The sequence below is a fragment of the Ursus arctos genome, unplaced genomic scaffold (assembly GCF_023065955.2).
Source record: "Ursus arctos isolate Adak ecotype North America unplaced genomic scaffold, UrsArc2.0 scaffold_20, whole genome shotgun sequence".
In the NCBI taxonomy this organism is placed as follows: Eukaryota; Metazoa; Chordata; class Mammalia; order Carnivora; family Ursidae; genus Ursus; species Ursus arctos.
Genome location: NW_026622875.1, coordinates 26,126,909 through 26,143,368, shown reverse-complemented (window position 1 = coordinate 26,143,368; position 16,460 = coordinate 26,126,909). Strand labels below are relative to the sequence as shown.

Below are 16,460 nucleotides of genomic sequence, written 5' to 3'. Positions count from 1 at the left end.
CAAATGTTGGTTAGCTCCTATTATCTACTCATTTTCTTTTTCTTTCTTTTTTTTTTTTAAGATTTTATTTATCTGACAGAGATAGACAGCCAGCAAGAGAGGGAACACAAGCAGGGGGAGTGGGAGAGGAAGAAGCAGGCTCCCAGCAGAGGAGCCTGATGTGGGGCTCGATCCCAGAACGCCGGGATCACGCCCTGAGCCAAAGGCAGACGCCTAACGACTGAGCCACCCAGGCGCCCCTATCTATTCATTTTCTGGAGGTGGTGGGACGACCAAACTAGAGGTCTAGGTAGCCAGAGAAGAGCAAGAACTAAGTCCCTCTTCCGTGCAGCAAGGAAGGCACAAGGGCTGAGGACCAGTACTAACCTTCTCAGAGTAACGCCCTAGCGCGGTCTGGGGTCTCGAAATCTCTGGCCTTTTTCTTAAGAACGCTCTGATGCCCAAACCACAGGTTCCCTACGTCCCGCAGATGCTGCGCAGGCGCAGAACCCGATGTGCCCACGCTTGACGCACATGCGTACTCAGGCGCACCGGTTGGGGGCTGGCCGGCAGATCAAACATGGCGGCAGCAATGCGCGTGGTGGCGGCTGGAGCAAGACTCAGCGTTGTGGTGAGCGGTCTCCGCTCCGCCGTCCGCAACCTGTGTAGCCAGCCCGTCTCCGTTAACGAACGCATCGAGAACAAGCGCAGCACCGCGTTAGTGGGAGGAGGTCAGCGCCGCGTGGAAGCGCAGCATAAGCGAGTGAGTCCTGTGGGGGTCCGGCCCTCCCCTCGATGTTCGCAACCTATCACAGCGTGCCCAGCTCGCGACGCCCCAGTCCTTTCAGCCAATCAGCGCCATGCCGGGGAGGGGCGGGGGCGAAAACGTTCACCTTGAGTACCTGTTGCCTTTCATCACGTTGCAGGTAAAACGAATAAGCGCCGTTGGTCTTTACTACTCTCCGCTTTGCTTATGGATTTTTAGAGGGTGCTGGCCGGGTCCCAGACGGCTCACCCCTTAACATCTATAAACTTTTGGACTAGTTACGTAATCCCTAGGAGTTTGTTGTAAGAAGAAGTTAGTAGTACTTCTCCCCTCACAGTCTTATCGGTAGGGGTATGGAAGCGATGATAGGCACTTAATTAGGGGGGAAAAATCTGTTTATTCTTCTCATGCCCCGTGAAGGCGTGGTAAGTTCTTGCTCTATTATGGAAGCAGGAAAATAGAAGCATATAGCCGGGGAAGTAACGTGGGCAAATTTTCACTTTAATCTGGGGCGGGGTGTGCACGGGGAACTTGTGAAGCTTCTGACCCACAATGCTAGCTGGATGCCTTTAGGGTCTTAGCGAGCGTGCATCGACATGCTGCGTAGGAAGGGTACATGTCGAAGGCAGGGAAGTTTTTGAGGCAAGACAGCTGGCCTTCAGAGATACGCTGGGTGGACCATTTAGCGGCAGGAGAAACTGAGGCCCACATAATGACCTGGGACTTGAAACTAGGCTCACGCAGTGCATCACTGACACGAGTGTGAATCTGGGCTGATGTGCTGGATGAGTTAAATAAACAATCTGGCAGATGCAGAAGTGAAATTCTTAGAGGTGGGCATCGAGGCACAACTGTCAAGTGTGGGGGTGGTGAGTGGGGTGGAAGGCTGGGATCTTCAGTGAGGAGATTTGAACTAGCCCTTTATTGAAATCTAAATTGACTGTTGATTTATTTATTTTTATTTTTTAAAGATTTTTTATTTATTTATTTGACAGAGAAAGAGCACAAGTAGGGGAAGGGCAGGCGGAGAGGGAGAGGGAGAAGCAGACTCCCTGCTGAGCAGAGAGCCCAATGCAGGGCTCCATCCCAGGACTCCAGGATAATGACCTGAGCTGAAGGCAGATGCTTAACTGACTGAGCCACCCAGGTGTCCCTTGAGTGTTGATTTAGATGTTATAAATTCTGATTTGACAAGAACATGAAGGTGACTGTTCTTTTTTGATAAGTTACCATTCCTTTTTGACAAGTTAATCCCTAGGAGTCAGTTTATTCTAAAGAGAAGATAGTAATTTTTGACCCTTTGGGAGTGAGATGTAAATTTGGTTGAGTGTGGGTTTGCCTGGGTGAGTGCGGTCCTTAAGCCTCAGACTCTTGGTTTTGGCTCAGGTCATGATCTCTCGTGGTGGGATCAAGCCCCAAGTCGGGCTCCAGGCCCAGCGGCCCCTCTGCTCCTCCCCCTACCATCCCATGCTTGCTCTCTCTCTCTCTCTCTCTCAAATAAATAAATCTTAAAAATTTTTTTTGCTTCAGTATGTGGTGCCAGGAGTGCTTTCTCTCCCTCCCCTGGGGTGGCTCTGTCTGGACTGAAGGAACATTTACATCATCCTTTGGAAAGGCCTCTCACAAGTGCTCCTATGCACTCTGTTGGGGCCCATTGCTGAATTCCACCCTGGAACATCACCCCACCTCTTCCTGGGTAGACCCTACCAGGTTTAGATGCAGGCTCAAGAAGCAATTTTTCTTTTGCCAGAGCTGACATAGGAGGCTGAGTTGATTTAAATCCCTCACTCCACCCCCTTTTAAACAATTTTTTGGACTCCTTCCATAGGACAAATTCCCAGAAATGGAATTACTGGGTCAAAGATAGGAATATTTTTAACACTCTAATATATGTTGCCAAATTGCTTTCTGGAAAACTTAATTCTACTTTACACAACAGTGTATATAATTGCCTGTTTGTTTTAAAAAGACCTCATTGGCTTTGGCTACTTTCTTATGGGGAAAAAAGAAAAGAGCCAATTTGAGGTGTTTTTTTCCCCAGGGCATAAGGAGATTGGAAGACAGTGGGCCTGGGCGTTTGGCTTGGTCTAAGGGTTTGAGAGCCAAGCAATAGATGCTCTTGATAAGTTGAAGGTTCCAACCTCAGCCCTCCAAGCAGCATTTTTTTTACTCCTCTCAAGTGAACTCTTTACTGCTCTCTGCCCCACTCCTTTTCTTCTCAGCCACTACCTGCTGTGGCGTTGTCTCGGTATCCTAATGTCACTGTCAGGTGTGGGGTCCCTAAGCAGGGTAATGTAGGATAGTAGGAGAAGCCCATGGAGGAGGCAGGAAAAGAACCAGGAAGTAGTCCTGGAAGTGTCCTTGGGGTTGGACACTAGTGGGGTGAGTTTGTGTGGGGTTGTGAATCTGGGGGTGTGGCCTCAGACCTTTAAGCTTACTTTAGTTTTCTACCTCTTACTTTTCTATTCTTCTTTTTATTGCTCCTTAAGTCTTCAGTAAATGTTTGTGGAACTCGTTATCTTGTTCCGTAGTCAGGCTCTCCTTACCCCCACTTCTCTTCACCTTTTCCTCCTCCCATTTCCTTATTTGCCTTCCCCAGTTGGTGGCTCCTGGAGCACCCTGTCTGCCCTGATTTCCATACTGGCTGAAATCTACTGATAATACCTGTGTTTTGGGCAGGTTGATGTAATAGGGGCTTTCATGAGGGGTGAAGGGGCAAACCCTGTCTTCCTGGCCCTCTCATGAACACTCCTTGCTTACTGACTTTGCCTATGATGACCTCACTGAATGGTTTTTGTTGCATTTTAGGGAAAGCTAACTGCCAGAGAGCGGATCAGTCTTTTGCTGGACCCTGGCAGTTTTGTTGAGAGTGACATGTTTGTGGAACACAGATGTGCAGATTTTGGAATGGCTGCTGAGAAGAATAAGGTATTTTTTCACAATGGTGGTGTGAACCTCGAAGTTGCACTTTCCAGGCCCTGCTGGCCTACCCACTAGACTAATGAAGGCCTTTTGGAACTCAAGGTACATTGAATAGTTTTCAGTTTGGGGCCTGAAGTTGCAGGATTGCCTCTGGATAAGAATTATCAGGCCTCCAGGTTCCCCTACTTACCTTTGTCTGCAGATGAAGGAATGTGAGTGGAACTGCTCATACCTTGTGCAGTGTGACTCTGACCCAGTTTCCAGGGCTCTGGTTGTGGGTTCAGAGTTCTCACAAATATGGATTGACAAACTTGGGGGGAAAGATGAGAATGTTTTCTAGTTGTGTTCTGGTTTGTCTAGGTACCAGAGACCCCTAAAGCAGGACTACTTGCCTATTTTGACACTTTAAGTTTATGGAGTTTTTGAGGTCAGAGTCACCAACACTTCTTTTTGTAATTGGGTGTTCTCCAACTCTATGCAGAATTCTTTGGACTCACTTTTGATCAGTTTTCCTCAGGTCTGCATATATGCTGTTAGTGACCTAAGATTTGTGAACTTGGCACCAAATCAGCTGGCTCCATTTGAGTCCTTATGGGCCACACAGTATTCCAGGATTCCAAGCAAAATAATGGGTTTGCCTTAAGGTTTGGGGCTGGGGTGTGTGGCTTTGTAGAGTTGCTTTGTGTCATTCTATGCTCTTCTCCTTCCCGTGGCATTTGGTAGTGGCAGCTCTAGGGAGTCTTGATTATTTTGCTTTTAGGAAGGAAGATGAGATCTAACTCTAGTGCCCTTCACTTCTATTGATGAAGTAACCTAGTGCTTGCTGTTACAGAGCTGAGCAGGGGAAGGGGAGATTCCGTCATGTTCCTGATTCATATCGAATTTCAAGAAATTTAGGGTGGGCAGTTGTTTTGGGGTTTTTTTTGGTCTTTCATTGCCAAATTCATTAAAATACATATTTGGGTTTTTTAACTTTTATTTTTCTATTTTTCTGATAGTTTCCTGGAGACAGTGTGGTCACTGGACGGGGCCGAATCAATGGAAGATTGGTTTATGTCTTCAGTCAGGTATTTAATAACTCCAATAGCCTGAGCTTTCCTGGAGGGCAGAGCCAGGTGCAAAAGACGTGAGAAGAAAGCAGTTTTGGGGAATGAAAACTTGGCTGTAGTGGGGGCAGATGAGGGATTTACTTTGTTTTTCAGTGTATATGTCCAGAGTTTTATACTATAGTATGTGTTTTTTCTTAGGGAGAAAGAATCCTTAGTCTTGAGGGATGATCATAGGGCAGTAATCATGTAAAAAGTCCCAGGAACCAGGAGTTTATTCCAAGTGAGTGAGATTCCTCTTGGCAGGTTGGGTGTGTGCTTGGAGGGCAGCCATGTCCTGGGCAATGTGTGGAGTGAGAGAGTGCTGTGAATGCAGCCTGGGTAGAAGGGACTAGACTCTAGGAACCTTAAGTTTTGGGTTTTCACGAAAGTGTCAGCAGAAATTGTGTTGGGCTGCATAAAGACAGATAACAGTTTCTTCACACTGAGACCGTAGGAGAATATAGTATAGTAGGCAGGATAATGGCCCTCCAAAATGTCCAGCTCCTAATTCCTGAAAATTACGAATATGTTACCTTACATGGCAAAGGGGAATTAAGCTGCAGATGGAATTATTGTTGTTAATAATTAGCTAACCTTAAAATAAAGAAGCCTGGGTTACCTAGGTGGACACAATATAATCACAAGGGTTGTTAAAAGAAGGAGAGGCAGAAGTGGGGTTCCGAATGACGTGCTGTGAAAAGGGCCTACCATTGCTGGCTAAGAAGATGGAGGAAGGTCATGAACGAAGGAATGCAGATGGTCTCCAGAACCTGGAAAAGGCAGGAGAAAAGATTCTCCCTTGGACCCTCCAGAAAGGTGCCTAACCATGCTAACCTTAAGTGTAGCTCAGTGAGGCCCAGGTAGGACTTCTAAGTTACAAAACTGTGAGAGAATAATTTTGTGTTGCTTTAAGTCACTGAATTTGTGGTAATTGTTAGAGCAGCTAATAGTAAACTAACACTATACTATTTTGGGTTTGATTACCACCCCCCCCCATAATTCTAAATGTTTTGTTCCTTTTACAAATCTTTAATAAAGCTTGTTTAGTATTAAAATTATGGGTTTAATATTAAAATAAGTATGTTTGGCTAATTTTAAATGTATTGTACTTAGACAATACTCATTTACTTAATAAATTACCTTTGAACTGTTCTAAAACTATTATAAATGGGTCTGCCAAACGCTTAACTAGAAGAAATAATCTCTCCTTTTTGTAATTCATGAGAGCTGGGCAAAAACTTATACAGAAGGAAGCATTAATAAGATAGCTACAACAAAGAAAGGTACTGTGCTTTCTGGGCTCAACCTTCTAACTACTGAGCAGATAAAAAATTCACTGAATTGATACTTTTTATAACCTTTTACGCCCATGGGATAGGGTTGGGTGGGGATGGGGGGAAGGGAGAGGGAAAAAACTGAGCCAGAATTTCTGCCTTGAGGATGCTAACATCTTGTAGATAGAATGGGGGCAGGACAGGAGTGTCTTCAGTACAGATAGGGTGAGAGAGGTTCTGGGCAAGTGCTGTGGGCTCAGGACAAGGGATGATCACTTTTAGGCTTGAGGGATGTTTTAGGGAAAATGGGGCATTTGAAATAGGCCCTGAAGGATACTGAGGGTGGGGAGTGATGAGCAAGCTTTTTTGTAGTGATCCCCAAAATGTTAATATCTGCAGTTGCTTTTTCTGGGGAACTTCTGCTTTCCCAGAGAAGCAGCCTCAGTCTCTTGCCTGATAATTGGCCATAGGTGTGTTCTGGGGAGAGGAGTAGGGGGGAAAGGAGGGGCCAGTGCTGGCTCATCATTCATGTCATCTGTTTTTAGCCTCACTTTCCCTTTCTTTTGCTGCTGGTGATTATGAATCCAGAGCCCCTCTGATGAAGTTGCTTTAGAGAATAAACCTTTCCCCTTCGCAAGGTGAAGGAGAGGACCTGTGGGGTCCAGCTGCTCCCAGCAGAGACTTTGTATCGGTCTGTTTTTCACCCCTTGTCACCCTCCCACTTTCCATGGTTCCTGCGTTGTCCCCTCCTTGTGGTCACTCCCCCTGCAGTATATAAGCTTCCATTTGTTCCCTCTAAGTCAGATATTCTTGTGCTTTCATTTCCCCTCAAGTTTGTTCAGTCTCTCCTCTGCCGATGTTGTCTCTTCCCTTTTTGCCCTTGTGGGCTAAATCTCTTTTTAATTCCCCCTGTCTTTTTGAGATGGTTTTAAGAAGGAGGTCCTTACTCAGAAGCCATTTGTAGCAGGAGATAATGAAACTCCACACAGGAAGCAGTGAGGGCTCTGATTGACTTTTTTTTCACCTCCCTTGGCAAAATGACAGAGACTTTCTAGTAATAGAAGTGCCTGACTATTTGATATCTATAGAATCTGAGTTTTCAGGTAAATTCTGAATGAGAAGTTTTCCTTTCCTAGAGCTGTGACTCATTTTTGTAGAGCAAAGGCGAAGTCTTTTGCTCTTGACAATACATGAGCTCCCTTTAAGATACAAATTATTCTATAGAATAGTGAATAAAAGAAGACTGTTCCTAATTTTTTGAACTTCTAAAAATCCTTCAAAAACTTTTGGCTAGGAGTTTTTCATTTCCTCCTCCTCCTCCTCCTCCTCCTGGCTCTTTGTCCCTGGCTGGTCACTATATTTTATTTGTTGATTTAATTGTTTTCTTTTTAGGATTTTACAGTTTTTGGAGGTAGTCTGTCCGGGGCACATGCCCAAAAGATCTGCAAAGTAAGTATTTAATATTGAAAACCCAGTACTTTCAGCAGTCACGTGGTGTACATTGAGTATGGGGTGCAAGACTGTATGTGGGGTGGGTGCTGACCCAAAGGTCCCCTCAGTGCAAGGCAGGACTTCGTAACATTTTTTTTTTGTATCATGGATCCCTTTGGCAGGCTGGTAATGATTTACATGCATAAAATATGTAGGAGTAAAAAGAAGTAAAAATATTTTTTTAAAAACCACATTTGTAATATACATGCTTTCTAATTCCTCAAATAGCAAGATTTAGTTGTGGATCCATACTGCTATAATTTCACAGTACGTATGAGTAAAAATGCTATTTCAAGATATCTGCAACAACTTCAATATGCCGTAAAAATATCTGTGGCTTCTATTAATGACAAAGTCACAGGTACTTCTAATAATGTGGTTTGTTTTGTTTTGTTTTTTGCCTGTATTCATTGTTAAAGGAAATGCTAAAGATCAGCTCAAGTGAATAAAGATATAGATGTAAATTTTTTCCCATCCAAGGCATGGATGAAATCTATTTATAGACTGCTTGGGGTTTTGAAGACTCTAGGTAAAGAGCTGATGGTCCAGGTACTAAAAGATAAAGAACAGTGCAAGGACTGATTACATGATGGTATTTTAAAAACACTGCTAGTGATGAGATGCTCTGGAGGTGAATAAAAGTATAGATCCTATTTGGAGAATTTTGGAATTAAAGGTAGAGTTGACTATTAGTAGCTGGGGGGAGCTTCCCTATATAATGGAAAACTTGGATTCTAGACATGGTCTTGTCTTGTATTTCTGAAACCTTGGACCAATCACTTAACTTTTAAACCTTCCCAATTTTTCTTTTCACTGCCTCTGTTATCATGGTTAAATGGATAATATGGAAGTGAAAGTGCTTTGTGAACTGACAAGAGCTATTAGGAATGTTACTTATTAGGCTCTCAACCACTGACCCATGAGGAAAATATGGCTCATTACAAGTAAAAGCAGGCCTGGGCCTGGTATCTGTTAACAGATGGATCTACGTGTACTTCCACGAAAATACTGCTTTGCTCTTGTGTCTACTGTCAGTTCTTTCAAAAGGGTAATGGGGTCGGGAAGGGGGTCGTGGTGGCAGCGGCGGTGCTTGGCTAGCTCACTCAGTAGAGCATGTAATTCTCGATCTCAGGGTCATGAGTTCAAGCCCTATGTTGGGCATGGAGCCTACTTAAAAAAAAAAAGTAACTGGGAACAAAACTGGCTACTGGAAAATATTATAGTTTGGCCTATGGGTCTAGAAATGTTGTCATGAGCAGTCTTTCCCCTGCTACTGGGAAGTGCTTTGGCTCTTGGATGCCTGTGGGGCTTTAATCTGCCCTTAAATTTGGGTTCTCTATCTTCTATGAAGGTACCCAATCATCCTGGCTAGTGAAGTTGTTATAAATGACTCCTGTTTTGAAAAGTGCACTTAGAACATTTTCCGGAAAACACCGTGGTGCTTTATAAATTTCTGGTTTTGATAACAGGATCAGTTGTCTCATAAAAGATTTCTTTGCTGTCTCAGATCATGGACCAGGCCATGACAGTGGGGGCTCCAGTGATTGGACTGAATGACTCCGGGGGAGCACGGATCCAAGAGGGAGTAGAGTCTTTGGCTGGCTATGCAGACATCTTTCTGGTGAGAAACCTGTCAATAGAGAGTAAAATAGTACAAGACTTAGTTTTCTAAGCTCTGTCCTGGTCAGAGCTTCCCTATTCCTACTGTTCTCTGCTGTATGTCTGTTCTGTCACTTCTTCCTGTGTCGCTGGGGAAGGCATGGAAGGTGGACGAAAAACAAGAGAGTAGGTAGAGAGGGTTTTCTTTTTTCTCACAGAGAGCCACTCTTAGGGGAAAAGTAAATTAAAGGTCACTTAAGGGAAATACACCTATTTTTTTCAAAAGCAAAGGACATGGAATATAAAAGATTAAAATGAATTGATGTGCTAGAAATAGGAATTTTAAAAAAATGCAGTGCTTTTTATTTTGGTTAAAACACAAGGTCATTATATGGAGTTCAAGTTGTAGTATAAAGAAGAAAAATTAGCCAAATCCCACCATTCAGAAACATTTGATGAACATCATTTCAGATATCTTTCTGTTTACTTACTAAAATTACAGAGAAAGAAATGAAAAACACAAAAGTAAATGTGTCATTTGAAGTAGGAAGTGAGAAAGTAAGGGAGATTGGGGTGAGGGAGAGAGATACTGTCAGATGGAAACTTGAGAAAAGGGACAGATCTACATTTCTAGAGAGGGGAGGAAAAAGGGAGAAGGTAGGAGAGAAACAGGCAGACATTGTTTCTAATCAGGCCAGCTGTTGCTGTCATCCCCTGGGCTGCAGGCTTATGAGCATTCTGTCCCTGTCTGCTGCCCTTTATGATCCATCAGAAAACTGTGTATTTTGTGTAAGATGCTCTGCTAGTTGTGGGAGTACTTATGTTCATTGAGAAGCCACTGTGTAGATCTTAAACCTACTTTTTAATCTTTAATCTTGAGCTCCAGGAATAACCCACTGGGGAGAATTAGCTCTTTGGGTGCTGTGGTCAGACGGTTTAGGCCCAGAAGGTCTCCTCCTTTGGCCCTCAGCCTGGAAGTCATGCCTGTATTGGAGATGAAGGAAAGGAAGCGGCCCTAGGAGAAGTGGCAGTAAATCACTACATTTTAGAGCTTGTCAGGGTTTTAGAATATCTCCTACTCTACGCCGTCTTTATGAGTACAGGCTGCAGGAGTTGGGTTTTATTTTATTTTCAGGAAGTAGGCTTCAGTGACTTTAATAAATTATTTACTGGGGCTCACTCAGTTAAGCGTCTGACTCTTGATCTCAGTTCAGATCTTGATCTCGGGGTTGTGAGTTCAAGCGCTGTGTTGGGCTTGGAACCTACTTAAAAAATTTTTTTTAACTAATGCTGCTTGTTATTTTTACACCTCCAGCCACTTCCTTCTGCCTGTACTGTTATTTAAATATTTTTTTCGTAACTTTATTTTGATAGAATTTCAAACTTTATATAAAAATTGCAAAAATAGTACAAGGAACTCCCATATGTCCTTTACCCAGATTCGTCACTTGTTTACATTTTGCCCATTTGCTCTATCATTTCTCTCCATATGTATATATTTGCCGGTTATATTTATCTGAAACACTTGAGAATAAATTGGATATTGTACCTCCTTTAGCTCTTAAATCCTTCATTGTGTGTTTCCTAAGAACAAGGACATTCTGTAATAAAGTTAGTACAATAATAGAAATCAGGAATTATTGATTCATCAATATTATTCTTATCTATGGTACTTAGAGTTCATCAAACAATCCTAATAAAGCCCTCTAGCTGTTCGCCTATTCCCCTATGCCCCATCTAATCCAGAATTAAGTACTGTCTGTGATTGTTTTATCTCTTCAATTTCCTTTAATTTGGAGCAGTTTTTCAGTTTTTCTTTGTCCTCCATGACCTTCACATTTTTGGGAACAGCTTTATAAGAGGTATAACTTACAAACCATAAAAATCCATCCATTGTAAGCGTGTAATTCAATGACTTTTTTTTTAATTCCAGTAAAATTAACGACAGTGTTAGCTTCAGGTATACAATATAGTGATTTAATAATTCTATTCGTTATTCAGTGGTCCTCATGGTAAGTGAACTCTTAATCCTCTTCACCCATTTCACCCATCTCCCCACTCACCTTTTCTCTGGTGGTAACCATCAGTTCTGTATATTTAAGAGTCTGATTTTTGTCTGTCTTCTTTCTTTGTTCCTTTATTTTGTTTCTTAAGCTCCACATATGAGTGAAATCATATAGCATTTGTCTTTGACTTATTTCACTTGGTGTTATACTTTAGCTCCATGCATAATCACATCTTCTTTATCCATTCATTTATTGATGTACACTTGGATTGCTTCCATATTTTGGCTATTGTAAATAATGCTGTAATAAACATATAGGTGCATATATCCCTTGGATTTAGTGTTTTTGTATTCTTTGGGTAAATACCCACTAGTGTGATTATTGGATCATAGGGTAGTTCTATTTTTAATTTTTTGAGGAACCTCCATACTGTCTTCCGCAGTGGCTGCACAAGTTTGCCTTCCCACTGGTGGTGCATAAGGGTTCTTTTTTTCTCTATATCCTTGCCAACGCTTGTTGTGTTTTTGATTTTTTTTTTTTTTTTGAAGATTTGAGAGAGAGAGAGAGCACATGCACAAGAAGGAGGGGCAGAGGGAGAGGGAGAGAGAATCCCAAGCAGACTCCCTGCTGAGTGCAGAGCCCAATGTGGGACTCAACCTCACAATTGGTAATCATGACCTGAGCTGAAACCAAGAGTCGGATGCCCAACTGACTGCGCCACCCAGGTGCCCCTGTTATGTTTTTCATTTTCACTACTGGACAGGTGTAAGGTGATATCTCATTATGGTTTTGATTTGCATTTCCCTGATAATTGATACTGCACATTCTTTTATGTGTCTGTTGGCCATCTGGATGTCTTCTTTGGAGAAATGCCTCTTCATGTCTTCTGCCCAGTTTTTGACTGGATTATTTGTTTTTAGGATGTTGAGTTGTATCAGTTCTTTATATATTTTAGATACTAACTCTTAATCAGTTTTGTCATTTGCAAATATCTTCTTTCATGCAGTGGATTGTCTTTGAGTTTTGTTGGTTGTTTCCTTCACTGTGCAGAAGGTTTTTATTTTGATATGGTCCCAATAGTTTGCTTTTGCTTTTGTTTCCCTTGCTTCAGGAGACATCTAGAAATAAGTTGCTACAGCCAATGTCAGAAAAATTACTGCCTTTACTCTCTTCTAGGACTTATATGGTTTCCTGTCTTATATTTAGGTCTTTAATCCGTTTTGAGTACCTTGTTGTGTATAGTGAGAGAAAGTGGTCCACTTTCATTCTTTTGTGTGTTGCTGTCCAGTTTTCCAACACCATTTGTTGAAGAGACCATCTTTTTCCCATTACACGTTCTTGCCTTCTTTATTGAAGATTAATTGACCGTATAATTGTGGGTTTATTTTTGGGCTTTCTATTGTATTCCTTGATCTATGTGTCTGTTTTTGTGCCAGGACCGTACTGTTTTGATTACTACAGCTTTGTAATATAACTTGAAATTTTTCTCCACATCCTCCCAACATTTGTTGTTTCCTGCCTTGTCAATTTTTGCCATTCTAACTGGCATAAGGTGGTATCTCAGTGTGGTTTTGATTTTAATTTCCCTGATGGCTAATGATTTTGAACATTTTTTCATGTGTCTGTTAGCCATTTGTATGTCTTCATTAGAAAAGTGTCTGTTCATATCTTCTGCCCATTTTTTTTTAATGATTTTTTATTATATTATGTTAGTCACCATACAGTACATCCCCGGTTTCCGATGTAAGGCTCGATGATTCATTAGTTGTGTATAACACCCAGTGCACCACGCAATACGTGCCCTCCTTACTACCCATCACCGGTCTATCCCATTCTCCCACCCCCCTCCCCTCTGAGGCCCTCAGTTTGTTTCTCATAGTCCATAGTCTCTCATGTTTCATTCCCCCTTCTGATTACCCCCCCTTTCTTTATCCCTTTCTTCCCCTACCGATCATCCTAGTTCTTATGTTCCATAGATGAGAGAAATCATATGATAGTTGTCTTTCTCTGCTTGACTTATTTCACTTAGCATTATCTCCTCCAGTGCCGTCCATGTTGTAGCAAATGTTGAGAACTCGTTCTTTCTGATAGCTGAGTAATATTCCATTGTATATATGGACCACAACTTCTTAATCCAGTCATCTGTTGCAGGGCATCTCGGCTCCTTCCACGATTTAGCTATTGTGGACATTGCTGCTATGAACATTGGGGTGCATATGGCCCTTCTCTTTACTACGTCTGTATCTTTGGGGTAAACACCCAGTAGTGCAATGGCTGGATCATAGGGTAGCTCAATTTTTAACTTTTTAAGGGACCTCCACACTGTTTTCCAGAGTGGCTGTACCAACTTGCATTCCCACCAACAATGTAGGAGGGATCCCCTTTCTCCACATCCTCTCCAACAATTGTTGTTTCTTGCCTTGTCTATTTTTGCCATTCTAACTGGCGTAAGGTGGTATCTCAGTGTGGTTTTGATTTGAATTTCCTTGATGGCTAATGATTTTGAACATTTTTTCATGTGTCTGTTAGCCATTTGTATGTCTTCATTAGAAAAGTGTCTGTTCATATCTTCTGCCCATTTTTTGATTTGATTATTTGTTTCTTGTGTATTGAGTTTGAGAAGTTCTTTGTGGATCTTGGATACCAGTCTTTTATCTGTAGTGTCATTTGCAAATATCTTCTCCCATTCTGTGGGCTGCCTCTTAGTTTTTTTGACTGTTTCCTTGGCTGTGCAGAAGCTTTTTATCTTGATGAAGTCCCACAAGTTCATTTTTTCTTTTGTTTCTCTTGCCTTTGGAGATGTGTCATGAAAAAAGTTGATGCGGCCGATGTAGAGGTTGCTGTCTATGTTCTCCTGTAGGATTTTGATGGATTCCTGTCTCACATCGAGGTCTTTCATCCATTTGGAGTTTGTCTTTGTGTATGGTGTGAGAGAGTGGTCAAGTTTCATTCTTTTGCATGTAGCTGTCCAGTTTTCCCAGCACCATTTATTGAAGAGACTGTCTTTTTTCCACTGGATGTTTTTTCCTGCTTTGTCAAAGATTAGTTGCCCAAAGAGCCGAGGGTCCATTTCTGGGTTCTCTATTCTGTTCCGTTGGTCTATGTGTCTGTTTTTGTGCCAGTACCATGCTGTCTTTGTGATCACAGCTTTGTAGTACATCTAGAAATCTGGCATTGTGATGCCCCCAGCTTTGTTTTTCCTTTTCAACAATTCCTTGGCGATTTGGGGCTTTTTCTGGTTCCACACAAATTTAAGGGCTATTTGTTCCAGCTCTTTGAAAAATGTCATTGGTATTTTGATCGGGATGGTATTGAACATGTAGATTGCTCTGGGTAGCACAGACATTTTAACTATGTTTATTCTTCTAATCCATGAGCAAGGGGATCCCTCTTACACTGTTGGTGGGAATGCAAGTTGGTACAGCCACTTTGGAAAACAGTGTGGAGTTCCCTTAAAGAGTTAAAAATTGAGCTACCCTATGATCCAGCCATTGCACTACCGGGTATTTACCCCAAAGATACAGACGTAGTGAAGAGAAGGGCCATATGCACCCCAATGTTCATAGCAGCCTTGTCCATAATAGCTAAATCGTGGAAGGAGCCGAGATGCCCTTCAACAGATGACTGGATTAAGAAGATGTGGTCCATATATACAATGGAATATTACTCAGCCATCAGAAAGAATGATTACCCAACATTTGCAGCAACATGGACGGGACTGGAGGAGATTATGTTAAGCGAAATAAGTCAAGCAGAGAAAGACAGTTATCATATGGTTTCACTCATTTATGGAACATAAGAAATAGCACTAAGATTGGTAGGAGAAGGAAGGGAAGAATGAAGGGGTGGTAAACAGAAGGGGGAATGAACTACGAGAGACTGTGGACTCTGGGAAACAAACTAAGGGTTTCAGAGGGGAAGGGGGTGGGGGACTGGGATAGGCCAGTGATGGGTATTAAGGAGGGCATGTATTGCATGGTGCACTGGGTGTTATATGCAAATAATGAATCATGGAACACTACATCAAAAACTAAGGATATACTGTATGGTGACTAACATAACATAATAAAAAAATTATTATAAAAAAATCTGGGATTGTGATACCTTCAGTTTTGTTTTTCTTTTTTTCAGGATTGCTTTGGCTACTCGGGATTTTTGTGGTTGTATACAAATTTTAGGATTATTTGTTCTGGTTTGGTGAAAAATAGGGATTGCATTAAATCTGTATATTGCTTTGCGTAGTATGGACATTTTAACAGTATTTGTTCTCTCAATCCATGAACATAGAATATCTTTCCATTTGTGTTTTCAATTTCTTTCATCAGTGTTCTATAGTTTTCAGAGTACAAGTCTTTCACCTCCTTCATTAAGGTTATTCTGAGGTATTTTATTCTTTTGAGAGCAATTGTAAATGCACTATTTTCTTAATTTCTCTTTCTGATGCTTCCATAATTAGTGTATAGAAATGCAGTGGGTTTTTGATACTGATTTTGTATCTTGCAACCTTATTGACTTCATTAATCAGTTCTAGTAGTTTTTTTTTTTTTTAAGATTTTATTTATTTATTCAACAGAGATAGAGACAGCCAGCGAGAGAGGGAACACAAGCAGGGGGAGTGGGAGAGGAAGAAGCAGGCTCATAGCGGAAGAGCCTGATGTGGGGCTCGATCCCAGATCGCCGGGATCACGCCCTGAGCTGAAGGCAGACGCTTAACCGCTGTGCCACCCAGGCGCCCCTGTTCTAGTAGTTTTTTTGGTGGAGTCTTTAGGGTTTTCTATATATAGTATGTCATCTGTAAACAGTGAATGTTTTCCCTCTTCCTTACCAATTTGGATGCCTTTTAGTTTTGATGTCTGCTTGCTGTGGCTAAAATTTTTAGTACTGTATTGAATAGAAGTGTGAGAGTGGACATCCTTGTCTTGTTCCTGACCTTAGGGGAAAAGCTCTCAGTTTTTCACTATTGAATATAATGTTAGTTGTTGGTTTTCATGTATGTCTTTTATTATGTTGAGGTATGTTCTAACTGTACTTTGTTGAGGGCTTTTATCATGAACAGATGTTATACTTTGTCAAATGCTTTTTCTGCATCACTTGAAATGATCTTATCGTTTTTATTCTTTTATTGATAAGATGTATCATGTTATTTTGCAAATATTGAATCACCTTCAGGCCAGGAACAAATCCCATTATTGGTAGTGAACGATTTTATTAATGTATTGTTGGATTTGGTTTGTCACTATTTTATTGAGGATTTTTGCATCTGTGTAGATCAGAGATACTGGTCTATGTTCTTTTTGTTTTTGGTATCAGGGTAATGCCTCATAGAATGATTCTG

At 41.7% G+C, this 16,460-nt stretch overlaps 1 protein-coding gene across 4 annotated transcripts in view; it reads left to right on the top strand.

Annotated features, from left to right (window-relative positions):
- Nucleotides 1–511: 511 nt before the first annotated feature.
- The window catches only part of PCCB (propionyl-CoA carboxylase subunit beta), a 104,300-nt gene continuing 88,351 nt past the window's right edge, over nt 512–16,460 (top strand). Inside the window, exons 1-5 of one of the 4 annotated variants that reach the window (XM_026497091.3) lie at nt 512–742; nt 3,554–3,673; nt 4,666–4,734; nt 7,422–7,478; nt 9,028–9,141. In XM_026497091.3, coding sequence (XP_026352876.1) covers nt 560–742; nt 3,554–3,673; nt 4,666–4,734; nt 7,422–7,478; nt 9,028–9,141 — 543 coding nt within the window. In that variant the 5' untranslated portion in view covers nt 512–559. Of the gene's footprint in view, nt 906–3,553; nt 3,674–4,665; nt 4,735–7,421; nt 7,479–9,027; nt 9,142–16,460 lie in introns of all 4 variants that reach the window. The other 3 variants (XM_057315812.1, XM_057315814.1, XM_057315813.1) reach the window with 3 other exon arrangements.